Source organism: Eumetopias jubatus, unplaced genomic scaffold, assembly GCF_037043125.1.
Source record: "Eumetopias jubatus isolate StellerSeaLion01/CBP00866 unplaced genomic scaffold, mEumJub1_p1.0 scaffold_9, whole genome shotgun sequence".
NCBI classification, from domain to species: domain Eukaryota; kingdom Metazoa; phylum Chordata; class Mammalia; order Carnivora; family Otariidae; genus Eumetopias; species Eumetopias jubatus.
Window position 1 is genome coordinate 65,902,303 of NW_028274815.1, and position 21,298 is coordinate 65,923,600.

The 21,298-nt window shown below is 34.9% G+C and overlaps 1 protein-coding gene across 3 annotated transcripts in view; it reads left to right on the plus strand.

Moving 5' to 3' along the window:
• CLHC1 (clathrin heavy chain linker domain containing 1) overlaps positions 1-21,057 on the plus strand; it is a 37,138-nt gene extending 16,081 nt beyond the window's left edge. The window contains exons 8-12 of one of the 3 annotated variants that reach the window (XM_028104059.2): positions 1,305-1,411; positions 8,349-8,523; positions 14,838-15,040; positions 19,175-19,354; positions 20,754-21,057. In XM_028104059.2, the coding sequence (XP_027959860.1) occupies positions 1,305-1,411; positions 8,349-8,523; positions 14,838-15,040; positions 19,175-19,354; positions 20,754-20,905 (817 nt within the window). In that variant the 3' untranslated portion in view covers positions 20,906-21,057. Of the gene's footprint in view, positions 1-1,304; positions 1,412-8,348; positions 8,524-14,837; positions 15,041-19,174; positions 19,355-20,708 lie in introns of all 3 variants that reach the window. The other 2 variants (XM_028104058.2, XM_028104060.2) reach the window with 2 other exon arrangements.
• The last annotated feature ends 241 nt before the right edge of the window (positions 21,058-21,298 follow it).

Below are 21,298 nucleotides of genomic sequence, written 5' to 3' on the forward strand. Positions count from 1 at the left end.
TAAATATTTAATACTTATAAATGTTTAGCATTTATTTAACATCTTGATGAGCTATGGTCTCTAGATTTTGTATTTTTACAATTTTACCCTAACAAATTGGAAAATAAACTAGAATTTTAAGAAAATAGATTCTTTGTGTGAAAAATATTAGATGGGTAGTCTAGGAGATTTTTCAGAGGATATAGGTGGCTCATAGTGTTGATTTAAGTTTTATTTATATATATATTTGCATTTCCTAGCCATTAGCCTGATGTTATGAAATGTTTTTGAGAATGCCTTCTTGAGTCAGATTATCCTAATTCAGGCATTTTTTTTCTCATTTCTTCCTAATGTTTAAGTTACTATATGTAGTGTATAATAGAGGCTTACAGAGACCTCAGACTATTCTTTAAGACATTAATTTATAGGCTCTGAGTCCAATATGTAAGGAACATATGTAATATTCCTAGTCATATGTTAAACAATTTTTAATTGTGGATTGTCTTACTGATATGGTACAAAGAGGGGCAAAGGTCATTTTGGGGCAGTGCCAAAGCCTGTGCTATTTCCTTACACTGTAGGCATTCCCACGTTTATCAGCGTTAGATATGAGAGCAAAACCCTTGTTGAAATTAAAAGTTTTATATATTTTGCTTTTTAGTATTATTTTGGTGTTTTTCTCCTCTGGGGTTTCAAATTCATTTGCAACACTGTAAATCCTTAAATCCTGTTTGCCATAGTTTTATTAATTGTGGGATAAGGGCTGGTTTGAAGACATTTTGCCCTAGGAAAAGGAGTAGAGGCTTAAGTTATTATTTTTTCTTCTTGTGTTAGTCTCATAATTAATCAGGAGTCTGATGCCTGGCAGAGCAACATAGGCTTCTGAATACCAAGGACACCTCTTGATCTCTAATTCCCCATTCTTGGTGTTTCGATTACTATTTCCCCTAGGCTGAGTCTCTAAGCAGATTGCTCTTCTTTCCCCTGATATCCCTTTTCATCTGCAGACGATATGAGAGAAAAAATCTGAGCTCATTGTGAATTCAGTTCAAGTTCTTTCCATTTTCTGTGTCTTGCAGTAAGTACTATAGGAATAAAGTACAGGGTAAGGTTCAAAGTCTTCTGTCAGGTGAGAGTTTTATTCTGAGGATACAAAAAATGACAGAACATTACAGAAAGAGTAAAAAAACATCTTACTGAGTGAATGAATCTAGATATAGTTTTTCTATATTACTGTGGTTAGTCTGTTTTAGACATTTCTAATCAGTTTTCCTTTCTTTTTTATGTGTACTATTATAATGTATAATGAAATGGAATGGCTGTAGGTTCAATGACTTAATGTCGCTTGGTGAATATGAAAAGGCAGCTTGTTTTGCAGCAAACAGTCCTAGAAGAATTCTTCAAAACATTGGGACAGTGAACAAATTTAAGGGTAAGCATTTTTCTCTGAACCTCATGTATGTATGCAAATTGTACTTTTTTCCCTGATAGAGTGGAAAGAGTATTGAAATAGGAGACTAAAGATCTAGGCTCCAGCCCTATCTCTGCTATTTACTCAGTTTCTTTTAGCTGTCACATTGAGGAATTTGATTAGGTTTTCTACATTAAACGAGGAAATATTTCAAGTATACAGAAAAGTGTGGAGAAATGTACAACGGCCATATACTCACTGTCAAGATTTAGTAAATGTTAACATTTTGTCAAATTTGCTCCACTTCCTTTTAAAAAAGCTTTGTTGTTTTAAGTTGACACACATGCAACACAGTGTATGTATTTACACAATTTGGTAAGTTTTGACATTTGTATCACCCAAAAGTTCCGTCATTGCCCTCAGTGATCCTTCTCTCTGACTCCTCCTCACCCCTCCCATCTCCCTCTCTCCCACAGCTTCCTCTCAGGGGTAACTGCTAGTCTGTTTGCAGTCACTGTAGATTAGTTTGCATTTCCTAGAATTTTACATAAATGGAATTACATAGTAAGTAATCTTTTTTGACTGACTTCTTGCATTCAGTATTATTATTTTGCAGTTCATCCATGTGTTGCATCTATCAATAGTTCATTCTTTTTTATTGTTGAGTAGTATTCCATGGTATGAACACAAATCCTTTATCAGATATATGATTTAAAAATATTTTCTCCTGGTCTGTGGCCTGTCTGTTCATTCTCTTTGAAGTATCATTCTAGGAGAAGTTTTAAATTTTGTTGAAGTCCAATTTGTGAATTTTTTTTTTCTTTTATGGATCATGACTTTAATGTTATACATAAAAAAAATCTGTGTCTAATCTGCAGATTTTTAACTTATGATTATTGTTTTTTGGTAAGAATTTTATAGTTTTAAGTTTACAGTTAGGTCTGTGATTCAGTTTGAGTTAATTTTGCTATGTGGTGTGAGCTATGGGTTAAGGCATTTTTTTTGCCAGTAACTATCCAATTGTTCCATGATAATTTACTAAAAGGACTTTCTCCACATAATTGCCTTTGTTGAAAATCAGTTGTCCTGGGCACCTGGGTGGCTCAGTTGGTTAAGCGACTGCCTTCGGCTCAGGTCATGATCCTGGAGTCCCGGGTTCGAGTCCCACATCGGGCTCCCTGCTCAGCAGGGAGTCTGCTTCTCCCACTGACCCTCTTCCCTCTCATGCTCTCTATCTCTCATTCTCTCTCTCAAATAAATAAATAAAATCTTTAAAAAAAAATCAGTTGTCCTTATACTTTTAGGTCTAATCTGTTTCACTGATCTATTTGTTTATCTTGATGCTAATACTACACTGTCTTGATTATTGTTGCTTTATAGTAAGTGTTGAAATCAGAGTGTTAAGACTTCAAACTCTGTTTTTCTTTATCAAATTTTGATAAAAAGTCTTTATCAAGACTCTTCTGAGTCTTTCATATTTCTGTTTAAAATTTTAGAATCTGATTGTAAATTTCTATAAAAAATTCTGGGGATTGCATTAAATCTATAGATAAATTTCAGGAGAATAGACACTGAACAATATTGGATATTTGGTCCAGTGAACCCATAAACATGGTATATCTCTACATTTATTTGGGTCTTTAAAAATTTATTTCAGCAGTGTTTTGTAGTTCTCAGTTTTCAGTTCTTTTCTTTAACACTGAAAAATTTAGTATTTTACTTAAAAATTTTCAGACATCTTACAAATATCCAGGAACTCTTCCTTTGGATGTGTTCTGAAATTGGTGAAGTTAAAAGTGATATTAGTTTATCCCTATGGTTTTTTTTTCTTCTTTCCTTGACTGGATCTGCTTAAAGTATGGATTACAAGTTTTAATAAAAGTCAAAGCTTACAATTAAGGAATGCTTAAATAGGTATAATTATCAGCAAAATTGGAAAACAGCCAACTTTTATTACTTTTCTAGGTATGTGGATCTTATGCTGAGAAATTCACCAATATTAGACAGATGATACTTACTTGTTTCCTAGAATAAAAAAAGTTCTTTTATTTTAAAACTTGACTGTATTTTTAAAGGATAAGAAGCTCAGAAATAAATAGGTATAAATAAAGAAGGGATATACTCAGTGGAGCTTACAGATACAGATAATTTTTCTTATTATTTTCATTCTAATTGGAAATTTTTGATGTCAAATATATACAGCCTGTTTTTCATTAATTTTTCTTCAAAAAACCCTTTAAATTCAACAGTTTGAAAAAAATGTTCTTTTACATTTATTTGAGCATGAAAAACTTGTTGCCATATACATAATGCATATGAACATATATATTTATAGAGATTGTGAATTGTGTGTAAATGGCCCATTACATATTTTTGCATGCACAATTTTCAGCATTCTATCCTAGTGGATGTAATGCTGAGTATATTCTTGTAGCTTTTATTTGGTGGACTCAAAGTCAAGAAACCATTCCAACAATTATTTACAATTGGATAGCTGACTATCAGGTCATGTTACCCTGTATACATACATCATGAGTAATGACACTGTACATTTTGAGTGTTAAAACTGTTAACTTTTATAAGTCTGAGATTTAAATTGGTATATATAAAAGTAGCCAAAGCCTAAAGAATGATGACAGAAGAGGTTTCTACCAGAGAGCATTTATAGTTTCATAAGGGACACAGAGCAAAGAGAATTAAATGATTTTTAATCTGTGTTTAGGTCTTGTACATCTTTTGTCAGATTTATTTTTAAATATTTTATATTTATATTATTATCATTTTTATTTTGATTTCCAAAATTATTTGTTGGTAATATATAGAAATATAATTAACTATTATATATTGATCTTGTATTCTGTGACCTCTTTAAACTTGTTTATTAGTTCTAATACTTTTATTGTGTATTCCTAGAATTTCTACATAGCTAATCATGTCATCTGCTAAAAAAGGGTTCCACTTCTTCCTTTCCAATATGGATGCCTATTATTTCTTTTTCTTGCCTTATTGCAGTGGCTAGATCTTCCATTACAGTGTTGAATAGAAATGATGAGAGCAGATATCATTGCCTTGTTTTTGACCTTATTTTTCATTATTAAGAATGATATTAACTGTAGATTTTTCATGGATGCCCTTTATGAGGTTGATGAAATTGCCCTCCATAGTTGGTGAGAATTTTATCAGGGATGAATGTTAGATTTGTCAAATACTTTTTCTGCGTTTATTGAGATGACCATGTGGTTTTTGTCCTTTTAGCCTATTAATATAATTTATTGCCTCCCTGGGGAAAATTCCACAATTTTTATATTAATTTTACTATAGTTACAGAGTTGTATAACCATTTCCATAACTTAATTTTAGAACATCTTCATCATTCCAGAAGTAAACCTTGTACCCATTAATTCCTCATTCTCTACCCCCTGCTCCCTCTCTAAACCCTGGGTAACCACTAATCTACTTGCCATCTGTATGGATTTGCTTATTCTGGACTTTTCATATAAATGGGATCATATAATAAGTGTTTTTTGTGACTGGCTTCTTTCACTTAGCATGATCTTTTTGAGGTTCATTCATGTTGTAACATGAATATTCCATCGTATGGATATATAATGCATTTTGTTCATCCATTTGTCAGTTGTTAGTAATTTGGGTTGTTTTTACTTTTTGGCTATTATGAATAATGCAGCTGTGGACATTTGTGTACAAGTTTTTATGTGGACATACGTTTTTATTTCTCTTGGGTAGATCCCTAGGAGTGGAATTGCTGGGTTATATGGTAACTCTGTGTTAACACTTTGAGGAACTGCTAAACTGTTTGCACTATTTTTCATTCCCACCAGCAATATATGAGGATTCCAATTTCCTCACATCCGTACCAGCCCTTGTTAATGTCTGTCTTTTTGTTGTAGCCTTTCTAATCCATGTGAGGTGGTAATCTCATTGTGGATCAATTGATTTGTTTATTATTTTTTAAAAATTTTAATTCCACTATAGTTAACATACAGTGTTATATATTGATTTCAGGTGTACAATATAATGATTCAACAATTCTATATATTACTTAGTGCTCATAAAGCTAAGTGTTCTCTCATTGTGGTTTTGATTTGTGTATCCCTAATGACTAACAGTGTTTAGCATCTTTTCATGTGCCTATTGGCCATTTATATATCTTTGGAGAAATGTCTATTGTTTGCCCATTTTAAAATTATGTTATTTGTGTTTTTATTATTGAGTTGTGACAGTTCTTTTTATATCCTGGATAAAAATCTCGTATCAGACAGATGATATGCAAATATTTTCTTTTAATCTGTGGATTTTCTTTTCACTTTCCCTTTTTTTTTAAAGTTTCTTTTCTTTTTTTTCTTTCTTTCTTTCTTTTTTTTTTTTTTAGTAATCTATACATCCAAGGTGGGGCTCAAACTCATAATCCCAAGATCAAGAGTCACATGTTCTTCCAATTTAGTAAGCCAGGTGCCCCTCTTTTCACTTTCTTAAAGGTGGGTTTTTTGGTTTTTGGTTTTTTTTTTTTTTAAGGAGGCTCCATGCCCAGCATGGAGCCCAGTGCAGGACTCGAACTCATGACCATGAGATCAAGACCTGAGCCAAAATCAAGAGTTGGACACTTAACTGACTGAGCCACCCAAGGGCCCCTTGATGCTGGTTTTTAAAGCACAAAAGTTTTAATTTTGTTGAAGACTAATTTACCCATCTTTTCTTTTATAGCTGTGCTTTTGATATTGTATCTAAGAAGTCTTTGCCTAACTTAAGATCCTGTGTTTTCTTCTAAGAGTTTTGTACATAGGTCTGTGATCTACTTTGAGTTAGTTTTTATGTATGGTGTAAGATAGTGATCCAGATTCATTCTTTTGTATGTAGATATCTAGTTATCCCGGCACCATTTGTTGAAAAGACTGTTCTTTATCCATTGAATTATTTTGGCCCCTTTGTCAAAAATCAATTGATTATAAATGTTTAGAGTTTATTTCTGAACTCTTAATTCTATTATATTTCTCTAGATATCCTATGTCAGTATCATACAATTTTGATTACTGTAGCTTTGTAGTAAGCTTTGAAATTAGAAGCGTGACTCCATTTTTCTTTTTATTAGTATTAGCATTGTATATCTTTTCACATATTCTTACTTTTGATCTATTTGTGTGTTTGTATTTAAAGTCACTGTCTTTTACATACACCCCTACGTCCAATGTTTATAGCAGCATTATCAACAATAGCCGAACTATGGAAAGAGCCCAAGTGTCCATCGACTGATGAATGGATAAAGAAAATATCTACATCTATCTATATATGTGTGTATATATAAACGTATATGTATATCTATATCTATATATCTCTACACACACACACACACACACACACACACACACACACACACACACACAATGGAATATTACTCAGCCATCAAAAAGAATGAAATCTTGCTATTTGCAATGACATGGATAGAGCTAGAGTGTATTATGCTAAGTGAGATAAGTCAGTCAGAGAAAGACAAATACCATATGATTTCACTCATGTAGAATTTAAGAAACAAAACAGATAAACATAGGGGAAAGGGAAAAAAAAAAACGAGAGGGAAGCAAACCATAAGAGACTCTTAACTATAGAGAACAAACTGGGGGTTGATGGAGGGGAGGTAGGCAGGGGGCATGGGCTAAATGGGTGATGGGTATTAAGGAGGACACTTATTGTGATGAGCACTGGGTGTTATTATATGTGATTAATCACTAAATTCTATACCTGAAACCAATTTTACCGTATATGTTAACTAACTAGAATTTAAATAAAAACTTGAAATTAAAAAATAAAAAATAATTAAAAAAAATAAAAAAATAAAAAATAAAGTCAGTGTCTTCTAGGAAACATATACTTGGATTCTACTTTTTTTTAAAGATTTTATTTATTTGACATCCTACTTTTTTATTCACTCTGACAATCTTTGCCTTTCAATTGGAGTGTTTAGGTCACTTACATTTAATGTGATTGTTGATATGGTTGAGTTTCGTTTTCTATTTTTCTTACCTCTTCTTTTTACTATTTTCCCCCTCTTTTTCTGCCTTCTTTTTGGATTAGTTGAATTTTTTCATGATTCCATTTTTCTCCTTTGCTGATTATGAGCTATAATTGTTGTCTTATTTTCGTTGTTGTTTTAGTGTTTGTAGATTATATCTTTAACTTATCACATTCTACCCTCAGGTGATTTTATACCGCTTGATGTATTATATAAAAACAGTATACTTCTAAATACTTATATTCATAGCATATTCCATTTCTGGTTTTCATTTATTCATGTAGATTCATATTTCCATCTGGTATTATTTTCCTATTGCTTGAAAGACTACCTTTAACATTTTTTATAGTGCAGGTCTGCTGGTGGTATATTCTTTCAGCTTTTAAAATTTCCACGTGAAGGCTCTGAGGGAGATTACATTCCATATTTCTCTCCTAGCTTCTGGCTGGCTGTCAGCAATTTTTGGCATTCTTTGGCTTGTAGACATATCACTCCAGTGTCTGCCTCTGTTTTCACATAACATGTGATATTGTTTAGTCATTGTCCAAAATGTAATGTTTAATCCATAAACATTAGTTAAAAATTATAAGTATGTAATTTTGGATTGAAATTAAAAAAATTTTTTTTAATTTTTAAAGATTATTATTTATTTATTTAACAGGGATAGAGAGAGAGCACAAGTAAGCAGAGCGGCAGGCAGAGGGAGAGGGAGAAGCAGGCTCTTCGCTGAACAGGGAGCCCGATGCGGGACTCGATCCCAAGACCCTGGGATCATGACCTGAGCCGTAGGCAGCTGCTTAAATGACTGAGCCACCCAGGTGCCCCTAGATTGAAATTTTTGAAGATGCAAAGATGAAAATAATATGAAGTAAGAAAAACCAAACTATTAATTACTTAAAGTGTTCAACTCAAAAACTTTTCTTCTCTCTATAGCTGTTGGAAAGATTAGAGGCAAGCCTTTTCCATTACTCTTATTTTTTGAGACCATCTTTAGCACAAGTCATGCATGTAGACGTCCTATTGATGCAGAACTAACCCTGGAAGGAATCAAATGTGGATTATCTGAAAAACGTTTAGATTTAGTTATCAATTGGGTCACCCAGGAAAGGTAAGCAAAGTAAAGCTTTTAACTTAATTTTGATAGTTGGTTAATAAAGTTGTTTATTCTCAAGATTTCAGTAGTTTTTTATTAGTACATTATTTGAACATTTATCTCCAGTCTCTATTGAAATTAATTGGTCAAAAAGATTTACTAAGCATTCATGCAGTAATGGGGCCTAGTCACAATGAGCCCAGATCAAGAGTTGAGTAATGGCAGTTCATGGATGATTCATAACCACTTAATGGTGGATAGAAGTTGATTGGTAAGGGTAGAAAAGGATTAACCAGTATCATTGCTACTCAGAGGGATAAGGCAGGAACCTGGATCCAGATAAGTTATGGGTGCATGTAAAGAATAAATCTAGGAGAAAACTTATAAGCAGGATGGATGTGGACCAAGGTAACATTTAGAACATACAAACCATTAAGGATAGACAGGAGATGGCTTCTTGGAGTTAGGTTTCAATACAGATTGGGAGATTTGTACTAGAGCCCCCTTAGGTTAGATTCCCTAGAACCAAAGCCTCAGACAGGAATTTGAGTGTACATGATTGATAGAGGGAGGGCTTCTCCAGAAAACCATATACGGGAGTGAGTGAAACAGAATAGAAAAGAGCGTGTGTGTGTTTGGGAAGCCAAGAAAGGATGTAATCTCAGGCAAGTTCTAACCTTATAGAGGCTCTGGAGCATAAACCACACCACAGAGCTGTCCCCCTTGAGGCAAGGGGCCAGCCTTTTGTACCTCTCTGTTAGATTCTAATAGGGCTATGGGCTGCCTGGATGGGCATAACTTCCTAGGCATGGTGGCTCCCACCAGCGAAGGGCAATTGGATGTAGAAGAAGGGGACCTGTAAGCCATTGGCAGCCAATACCCAGAGCAGCTGGGGAAGGAGGATCTGGGCAGGACATTAAAACAGCATCTATTATAGTCAACCATTTGCACAACACCTATGTATTTGCTTTTCACCTTAATTTCACTCCGTCTAGTCCAGGATTTTGTGGGTATAATTCTGGGGGGATCTTACAAGAGGAGGGTTAGTGGGACAGCCCTTGTCACGACAATGGATCCTATGGCTGTTACTTGTTTTTTAAAACTTTATTGAGATATAATTTATATACAATAAGCGATACATATTTCAAATGTACAATTTGATGAGTTTTTGGAAAACAGCATTGTGGAGATATAATTGACATATAATAAACCACACGTATTTGTAGTGTACAGTTTGACAAGTTTTGACATATGTATACACCCATGAAATCATCACCACAGCTGAGATAATCAACCTCATTCAACCCCCATTCCATCTCCAGTAACCACTCATCTACTTCCTGTCATAATAGATGAGGTTTTGTTTTCTAGAATTTTATAAAAATGGAATTATATATTATATATTATTTTTTCTTCTTGGTCTGGCTCTTTCACTTATAGTTATTTTGAGATTCTTCCATATTAATTATTACTCATCTTTCTTCTGTATCCATTTTATATTCTCACTCTTACACTTCTGTTGGTCTTGATGGCTTGTCTGGTAGGATGACTGTGGTTGCCATGCCTTTATCAAACCATGATTATTGATACCCATTAACAGTTTTCATTTGGCTTGGGACTACCAAGAGCTATCCCAGTAGATTATCTGCCACCTGTAACAAGCAACTATATACTATTAAAAAACACCTACTGGGTCTTATTAAAGTTGGAGTGTCTATCCAGGGAACACCAATGACTGTTAAACTAGAGAGCTGCTTATCATGAACTGGATTCTGACAGGCTTACCAAGTCATGAGGTCAAGTGGGCTCAGAGAGTCCATCTAAAATCAGATAAAATCAAGATCATGCTCAAGCAGATCCAGAGAATACAGGTTAGCTTCAGAAATAGGTGGCCCAGAACCCATGTCAACTACCACCAACTGACTGACACTACTTCCACAGTAATGTCACACCTATGGCCTCATGCACGGGTGGGGTGACCTAAGACCAGCAGACAAGGAAGAAAAAACCCAAACTTGGCTCATGGATGGTTCAGGTTGTGTCCAGGTGATGCCAGCTTGTCACTCCATCCTTTGAAGATGGAGTAACATCCTTCAGGATGAAATGCACTCTTTAAACCAGTGACAATTACATGGTGTATCCCCAGTAGGTAGAATACTTGGGTCTGGGAGATAAAAGAGTGTCTCTGCTCAGGTATCATTCCTAGTAGCCTACATGGGGAGTATATTAATTAGGCTTCTCTAGAGAAATAGAATCAATAATATATTTAATATATTATTTTAATATATATAATACAAATATACATATATTTCCATATATCAAATTATGTGTGTATATGTATATATGTATGTGTATATAATATATATATATATAAAGAAAGAAATTGGCTCATGTGATTATGGAGGCTGGTAAGTCCCAAGATCTGCACTCAGCAAGCTAGAGACCAGCAAGCAAGAGAGCTCTCAGTGGTGTGAGTTTCAGGCTGCTCAAGACTTGAGAAAAGCCAATGTTTTCTGTTTGAGTCCAAAAGTAGGAAAAGACTGATGTCCCAGCTAAGCAGTCAAGCAGGAGGAGTTCCCCCTTATTTGGAAGAGGGTCAGCCTTTTTGTACCATTCAGGCCTTCAACTGATTAGATGAGAGCCATCCACATTCACAAAAATCTGCTTTATTCAGTCTACCAATCCACTCTCTTTCAAGTACATCCTCATGGACTCCCAGAATAATATTTGACTAAATATCTGGGTGCTCTATGAGCCAGTCAGGATGACACATACAATTAACCATCACAGGGAGTCTGTGCTTTCCACTCCTGCAACTTGAGGTTCTGTGAATCCTGGTCGACTTTGATTATCATGAGAAGGTAAGGTTATTGTTACCTAACACGGAAGAGAGGAATATGTTTGGCACTCCATTTCCCTCTTCCCATAAAGAGAGCATGGTAGTTGCACCTGAGTGCATGTCATTTACTGATAGACTCCTCCTCGAGTAATATTGTAAGGGAAGAAGTGAGATGGGATGGAGAAGGGCAAACAGCCGAGCAGGAATGTGAACTCAGGTAAAGTCTAGTGTTAGCTAGCATTACAGGGAGAGGACTACGGAGCATAAACTGTACCAGAGTTGTTTCTTTTTGAATTATAAGACTGGCCTTTTGTATTCTTTATTAGTCAGTCATCTGCTCTAGACTACTGGGGGTTGAAAGATAGGCATGATTTTCTGGATGAGGCAGCTCCAGTCAGCTGAGGGCAATTCTTTGGGGAAGGAGAGATTGGGAGCCGTTAGCAGTCAGCTGGGGAAGAGTCACTGGTCCAGTAAAGAGGACTAAAACAGTGTGTGCCTGCTTACGAAGATCAAGCTGTTCTTGCTGGGTCTATGCGGACATATGTTGGGCTCTGAGTATTGGAAGGCAGAGTGAGGAAAGGCCTTCCCGTCATCTGTCTTGTTGCCATGGCCTGCTTATTTTGCAGCCTAAGGGCTGTGCTTTCTTGGCTCTGGATGTATATTGACATAGGATACATATTATAGAGTAGTCAGTTTGTGTACTACTGCCTACTGCTGCCCGTTCCAAATTCACCATTTCCCCTGCACGACACTGGGTAGTCCCAGTCTGTCCTGGATTGATGGCACTATTGTTTACCAGTGCAGAGTATCTCTTTCCCACCCCTCTTGTTACAGCTTCACTTATTGTTCACATAATAGTTAATTATGTTTTAGGAAACTTCTTCATACATATACCTTGCTCTCCCTGCTTTGCCTCTTTCTTTTTCTGCCTGGTCACACCTACACCCTCCACAAAATGTACTTGTCAGGGAGCCCTGGAAATGGTTCAGATGTGAGAACACCATTAGAAAGTGCATGTTCATTAACACCTGTTATCAATGCAGAGACACTTCAGACAAGATTAATTTCCCTACATATACTGATGATTCTTGGCTGATTCTACCTCTTAGTTGTCAGAATTTAAGTTCTTATGCAATTCCTTGACTGCATAAATTTGGACAATACCACCACTTTGAAGGATCCTGAGATGGTCTAACAGAATACTGAAGGTAATTCACATTCTTTATTCTTAGCCTCTGTCCTCTGGTCTCTGACTCCGATGACCTGGCCTCTACTACATGGCTACCTTAAAAAGTTCTACAGTTCTTTCCCTGAAGCCCTGTACAGAGCCAGCCCTAAAACAGCCTGGGTTATAGACTAATCTTGACTCTCTTAGTCATTCTTACCTGAGGAAAGTCTGATCACTTGACACATAAAGCCTAAACTTAAGAAATGATGCTTTACTAGCATTAGGTCTCTAAATTGCAGACACTGCTCCTAGAAGAGGAAAAATATCCTCTGACATATTAACTTTACAAACTGAACCCTACAAAATAACAGTAAGTAAATATGCATAGATTTAGTGATTATATATTACCTTTATTTTGACTTAAATGTCTACAATCTGGTTTATAATCAAATATGCCTTAGTTTACTAGTGGAGTTAAGCATATTTTCTTTTATTAGTCATTTGTATTCTCCAGAGTCAGGCTGGAGATCAACTTTCAGAAGTCCCTGAAAGTCTTCTTAGAATTGGAAGTAGGGGTGGTCAAACCAAGAAGGGGACTTTTGGGAAACAGAAAGAAGGTAGGATGAGGTGATTGGGGGCGGGGGAAATGTGGGCAGAGGTGCCCAGGCTCATTTCCAGCCAGGTGTAGGGTGCTTGATTATGTCTCTTTCCCCCAGGGTTAGAATCCCTGTTTATCTTTCCCCTTTTTTCCTTCAGGGTCAATTCCATTCTTTTGGGGCTTGGCCCATTTCCCCCCTTTCAATAATTTTTCTTTTTCTTTTTATTTATTTTTAAAATTTTTTCTTTTTAATCATACTCTTCTTTCCTCATCGTCCTTTTGGAAAGTGACAAACAGAGACACAGCAACCTCAGTCCTCAGCTCTGGCCTTCTTTCAGGTGGAACACATAATGGTGGTGACTTCTTAAAAAAATAAAACTATGGTATTAATAAGAGAAGTAATAACTAAAATACTGGTATTATCGGGCGCCTGGGTGGCTCAGATGGTTGGGCGTCTGCCTTCGGCTCAGGTCATGATCCTGGAGTCCTGGGATCGAGTCCCGCATCGGGCTCCCTGCTCCTTGGGAGCCTGCTTCTGCCTCTGCCTTTCTCTCTCTCTGCCTCTCTCTCTGTCTCTCATGAATAAATAAATAAAAAATCTTTAAAAGAAAATACTGGTATCATCTTGCTCTGGGAATACAGTCACTATAAAGACTGAAATAATTCCTTGTTCAGCCTTAGAAAACACTGTGACTGTAGCTACCAAAACCTGTATTTTGGTACTAAAATGTAGAAGTCAGGTAATTCCTTAGTAAATAATTGATTTATAATCAGAAGCTGCCTTTTGATTTTAGACCCACCTCTCTCTGGCCACTCCAATAAACACAGTAGGCTTTATTTCCTGAATTTTCAGTAAACAGACATTTTGTAGGGGTTTCTGGATTTCCAGGCACCAACATTCTGTAGCTATTAAAAATATAACTAAAATAAAATTTCCATACCACCAGTGATTAGAAGTAATATCTTTAATCACACCCAAATGTATTTTGGCTTATGCTGATCGTTTCTAGGTGGAGGTAATGGGCTAGTGCAGATGGTTCGCTTCAATTTTGTTTGAAGATGGCGCATTAAAATGTGATGACAAGTAAAAAAATAAAAAAATAAAATGTGATGACAAGTGAAACCTATTCAAGTGAGCCATCTCAAAAGAACTACTTCTTCAGTCTCTCCTAGTAGGGACATCTTATATCCTTTTTTCCCCCTGTTGTTTTGTATATATATCTATATCAATTTAAAAAAATAACACTGGTGTCACACGTTTCTTGCAAACACTTGCAAGATCTCTTACTAATTTTGAGCTAAAATTTGTTGTCACTGTCGTTAACCAACATTTAATGAATTCTTACATTCAGTAGGGTTTAGAATCTAGATAACTGCTGAGAACATTGAGATTCCCAATTATAAGAGAAGTTTTGTTTACCTTGTCATTTTAAATCCCGCCAATCTTTTTAGGAGAGTTTTAACCGTGTTTGTAGATTTTTTAAAAACTTGAGCTCAGTTTTGCTAAAATGTCTTCCCCCAAAAGAATACATGCTGATTGTTTTTGTTCTTGTTGGTGTTAAATCTTAGATATGTTTAATTTCTTCTATATCAATTGCCTATTAACTTGGAATTCTTATAGACCATAGAAAATCCAGTTCCACTGTGCTGAATTTTTAAATATTTGAATCTCATCCACTCATCAAGAACTCTCTAAAGTATACCTATTGATCTGCTTGCTCTAGGCTCACATTTTCTGAAGAGTTGGGGGATGTGATTTGTGATTTTGGGGAACAGGATACTTACAACAAGGCCAAGTGCCTGGCTTTAGCTCAGATGATCTACAGTGACTGTGGCCTGCCCAAGAAAGCTCTTCTTTGCCTATGTCAACAGGGTCAGATTCATGGGGCCATGGAATACATACAACAATTCAAGGACTTTACTTACGGTGAGTGAAACAGTCTACTTAATTGTATACATTTGACTTCTAGACTTTAATTGTAAGATCACCCATGATAGTAGGCAATATTTTGGATTTACATTATAAAGTCTCTTCTGCATACACTGGTAAGTAGGTTTGTCTGTTTGTTTTTAGTAAAACCTATCTAATTTTTATTGGGTACCTACTTTGTGCCAGACTCTGGGTGGAGTATCCTCACATCCTTCCGGCCAATCCGCACAACAGTTCCATCAGGTAGGCACTGTTAGGCCCATCATACAAGTTGAGATACTGAGGCCCAGAGAGGGAAATGAGCCAAGGCTTGCACAGAGGGAACAGTGAAACAAGAGAGTGAAGTTCATCCAGTCTGTGGTGCTGATTGAGGGTCCTGGGTAGCCGTGGCCAGCCCTATCAGGGTGGTCTTTGCCTTAAGGCCAGTTGTTCCTGAGGAGATCTTGTTTGTCTCGCATGTCTGGCAAAGGCACTGGGGACTGAGCTTGGGGCTGTCCTGGGACAGAGGGTCTCACAGCCTTGGAGAAGGTGGATGTTTGGGTGTCACTGCTTGTCTCCCTCTGAAGGACACAGTTTATTTTGCAGATATTTTAGACCATGCTATTTAAAGGATTTATTTTTTAAATAGCTGAACTTATTTGTTACATAAATGTTCTAGACTATGATAATAAGCATTAGAAATGAAGAATTAGTAAAATAATGTTCATTTCAAAATTTTGAAACACCTAGGTTGCATTTGGGCAATGATCTGAGAGCACTGTCAACCTTAGGGTAACCTTATTGAATGAGCTGATCCCTTATTTTGAGCCTAGTTCATGAGTAACCTAAATATATAGGCATCCTGACATCTCCCACATTCTAGGCCTATGTCTCAATTCTGATTTGCAGGCTTTGTACCCCCAATTCTAAGAAGTTGCAAATGAAATAAAACATAGCACTTTTAGGGCATATTTTTCCAGGAAAGAGGATCATTGATGGCTATTGAATCTGATCATTTTCAGACAATAACTTGAATTTTTTTATTTGTTATGTAACAGCACACTTGATACTATAGTTTGGCTTTTTACATGCATGATCTTACTTAATCCTTATGTTAACTATAAAGCAGGTTTTGTTATTATCCCTATTTTATAGATTAAAAAAAACTGTGTTTCCACAGAGAAGCTAAGGCTCAAAGAGATAAGTAATTTACCTACACACACATAGCAACAAAACAGAATCTGGTATAGTAGGTACTACTCAATTAATATTTGTTGAATGAATTACGTATTTCATTTTTACTATCTAAGTATACAGATTCAGTTTCTGTTTTAAGTATTATTTTTCCATAGATAAGAGATTATTTTAGTCAGTTTAGACATGGAAGGAATATAGGTTTAATTACACTTAGAATTTTTATTGACTGAAATGTTAAGTTTCTGTTTTGCTTGCAAAATTTGCCTTGCATAAGTGCATAGAAATATGATTGACTCACTATTATATTGTTCTGTTCTTCTAGTAGTACATTACAATCTAAAATAATTAGATATATATTGTAATAATTTACAAAGTAATAACACTCTTATGTAATTAGAGCCTTGATGTTTATCCTCAGAATTTATTTAGCACATCATAAGATGAAAATAATAACAAGAAAAATTAAGCTTACAAAATGGAAACATTGTTTGAAAAATTACTTTCCTTATTTTACTTTTTAATGAGAAACAACCACAGCTTTCCATGGTATCATATTGGCCTTGGGGGACAGATTCATTTTGTTAAGACTTTCTGGTTTCAGAAAAAAATGTTCTCTCTTAGATTTAGACTATCAGTTACACACTTACAAATTAAAAAACCCAAACCAAAACCAAACAAAAACAGAAAAGTTCTAAGAAATTTGTTCCAAAAGCATAAGTGTGACTAAAAGAGCATGTTTTAAAAGCAAAAATTAGGGGCACCTGGGGTGGGTGGCTCAGTTGTTAAGTGTCAGCCTTCAGCTCAGGTCATGATCCCGGGGTCCTGGGATTGAGCTCCACATCAGGCTCCCTGCTCGGTGGGAAGTCTGCTTCTCCCTCTCCCACTCCCCCTGCTTGTGTTTCCTCTCTCGTTGTGTCTCTCTCTCAAATAAATAAATAAATAAATAAAATCTTTTAAAAAAAATAAAAATAAATAAAAGTAAAAATTATTTCTTCCCCCTAATAATTTTTAGAATAAAGCCTGAAATAATTTGTTTGTTCACCTTCCCATTATCATTAAACAAGTGAATATACCTATCTGGAAATTGGGTTATTCTGGATGTGAGGCTTTCAAACTTTGTGGTCTCAGGTCTCTTTTACATTTTTAAAAAGCACTGAACATCCCAAAGGGCTTTTACTTACATGGGTTATGTCTATTGATATTTATCCTATTAGACATTAAAGCAGAAAATTTAAAAATATTTATTCATTTAAAATAACAATAACAACTTAGTATTTTTATGAAAATAGTTTTGACTTTGTAGACCCTAGACCATATTTTGAGAACCAGTGCTCTAGATATTTGTGTTAAACAGATATCATACTTGGTATATAGGCCTTTATAATCTTATTAAAACAGAACATCCATGAGATAAAAAAATGATTAATAATATGTCAAACCAAGGAATAACGAAATGGATTCCAAAATGTGGTAAGCAGAGGGGAAAGGTCATGAGATTTGAATTTGTGTTCTTTCTAATCAGGCAGAGACCATATCTTGCATATAGTTGAGTAAATATTGGTTAATTAATCAATTCAGGGAGAAGGCGATTTGAATACCTGATTGAATGAAGCAGAGTAAGATGTGTGAGTTATGAAATGTTGGAGGCTGGGGGTGCTATAAAAATAGCTTCACCTTAGTGGAGGCCAATTTAAGTGACCCAAATCATAAACTTCTACCTGTTCTCTAGGGAAATTTTTAAAAAATTGTTTGACTTTATTGATAATAGAATTATATTCTGTTATTCCTTGTTTCTTCTTTTACCATTTCTCTCTATATATTTATGTGTGTGTGTGCATGCCTGTGTGTATACATACATACATACATACATACAGTGCACACACATTTATTTATTATTTTGGAGGAGCATTACTATAGGTTGGAAGGTCATAGACTCTGTGGGGGGCTCAGATGAACTGTTCTACTTTATATCATGTGTATAATTTTGGGAAAATTAACTTCTCTAAGCCTGTTTCCTCACTATCAATATGAGAATAATAATATCTCACTTATATTGAATATTAAATGCAATGATTTAATAGATTTAAGTTCCCAGTACAGAAATTTGTGCCTGTCAAAGTGCAAATTACATTTATGGTAGTTCTTGAAAGGCTCTCAGAAATTATTCTGAAAACTACCTCTGTTGTGACCCAAGAAGAATATTTTTACTTGAAAAACTTTAGTAAGTTAACACAAAGTTAATAAATTTAAGAATGTAAATCATGATTGCAGTACTAGATGAACTCAATAGTTAGCTAGTATATTAAACCATATGAATTTGCTTTTTTTGGAGTCAAAAATGGTCAAATACAGGCAACTTCATATGGCTCAACCTCTAGCTACTTGAACTGGCTGATAGCTTCTTCAAGTCTTCATGTTTGAGTTTCTAAATACTTGATATTTTTAGGGGAAAAAATTGCTGAGACCCTTTTTCTGTGCAAGACACAGAAAGAAAGAAATTATACTTACTAGGAACTGGTCCAAATATGAGCAACAGGATGTAGACAAACATAATGTAGTTATTAGATGGAACTTTAGAAATTGGAGCTACCAATTCTAGCACTTTTAAGGTGCATAAACTGAAATCCAAAAGAATAAGTGATTGATGGAACTGTGATCAGAGCTCAGGTTTCCTGATTGCCAGTCTAGTCCTTTCTATTCTACCACAGTTCTTTGATAATTTGTTTTTCAGGTAGTGTGTGTTTTAAGTAGTTTTCTTTCATTTTTTTGCTATGCTGAGCATTGATTTTTTTTTTTTTCCTGATTGGAGAGATTACTGTTGAGTTCATTGAGGACTTTGGAAGGATTGGAAAAAGAAGTGTTGATTGGCAGGTGTAGACATTAGCTGGTCCCAGTTTGTAGTTGCTGTATCATATTAGGATGTTGAGACATAGTTTTTTCATTTTTTGCTTTCAGATGACCTGATGCAGTTAATAAAGTTATGTCCTCACACTGAATTAATTCAGTGTCTCACTAGAGAATGGAACGGGAAACCACCATCTTTATCTTTCGGTCTTGTTATACTTCATCTGTTTTCTGTAGACATGGAAAAAGTTGGCATTAAGCTACTTCAAGAAATAAGTAAAGGTGGGAAAGGTAAGTATAGTAAAATGTTATAGAAGAGAAAGTAGTGGGTTATTTAGGGAAAGGTTCAAGATTATTATGTCTGAGTTAACTAATTTTTCCTAAGAGTTCCTTCTTGGCAGGAATTGACTTTAGGAGTTTATAAATGTAAAGCTTACCATGTCAGTGGTAGTCTGTCGACAATAGTATGTATTTCTTGAGGGAATTACAAAAAAGAATCTTTATGTAGCTTTAGGGGAACATCTTAATAATTATACTGGCAAACACTACTCTAAAAACTGTACATATATTAACAGATGTGTATATTTAGTAATTTTATATGTATTTAAAATGTTATTTAGACATAATCTCTCTATATTTTTATTCTTAAACCAAACACATAGGTAAATGACACTTCCATATGATGTTTACTCTGAATGTAACTCTGGAGTGGGATTAAGAATAACTAATTACATCTCACTTTTTTCTTTCCTTTCTCTAATTTAATATAGGAACTTGAGTAGATAGCTTGATTTTAAATTGTTATATGGGGTTAAAGAATGAATAAGCAAATTACATGAAAACATATTTGGGAAGATAATTTTGAAATTATTACAGATATCAAATAAAATATTTGACAGAAAAATAATCATGGTAGAAATAAAATAATAGTGCTGACAATATTTTAAAAAGAGATCCTCTTTCATTAAGTATCATCAGTAATGCAGGTAATAGCTAAGAAATGAGTTCCCTAAATAAATATATTCCAAAGAGGGTCACCATAATTGATTTTCAAAAATAAGTAATATCATTAGTTTTCTTTAATAAACAAAATCATTCTTTTATTTCCTTTAGAAAAATATTTATTATAGAAGTCCCATCATTAAGAGGTCTCTCTCTATCCAGAGATAGGAAGGGTTTGCCAAAGAGGTTTTCAAGCCCTTGGGTCAGTACAACTAGGGAATTTATAAAAGAATTTGAAGGATCATGAAAACTAGACTTGTAGGCCCCCAGTTATGTGATAGTGTCTAGTGGTACCTTAGAGACTCTGAATAAGGCTGAGCCCTCATTCTTCATTTTTTGAGACCCCTTCCGTGTAGCCTTCAACCAAGAAGGAGATGGGAGATGAGTAGAAGTGTGGGAATGTGAGAGATAGTAGAGGGTTGAAGTGAGACATGAAAAGGTTAATGAAAGGGAGGAAGAAACTAACACTTGATTACTTACCATGAACTGGCTGAAACACTCCAGATTAAACTTATATGGATCAAGTTTAATAGTAACTTTAATAGTTGAAATGATATCCCTTTCTATTTTGGAAGAATTGCTAAGTATGAGTTTTCAAATAAGAATAAGTGCCATACTATAATATTATAATTTTTTTCCTCAGGTATAGTTGAACATCTTATGATAAATGATCCATTTTTCTCATTAGAAAACTGGCAAGAAGTGGCAAATATATGTTTACAGAATGGCTTTGACAAGTTATCTCACGACATCATGTCCATCCTTCGATCTCAGGCTGGCGTAACAGAAATTTCTGAAGAGGATGATACAGTCAACTTAATGGAACATGTTTTTTGGTAGTTCCATGTCTCAACCAGTTGAGGGAGCTTATATAACATTTTATGTGTATTGGTTGGGCAAGCTGGTTTTGGCATAACTAACTTATAAATAAATCTAAAGTATGAAGCTCTCAGAAATAAATCATGCTGTTTTTGTTATGATGATTTGTCCTTGAAACATTTATACCGTTGCTTTCTTTTTTCCATATGATCATTTCTGATATTGAATCTTGATAAAATCCAAGAATATAATTTTGTATAAAACTCAGTTTAGGCAGTTCTATCTAAGGGCATAAGCTAATGTCTAGATATATTCCTTTCTGGGGATCTAGTTTTATAGTAAGAACTGAGGAAGGTGTGAACAGTATCCTGTCAGACTAATTTCCCAAATAACAAATGCTTTGAGACTGATTTT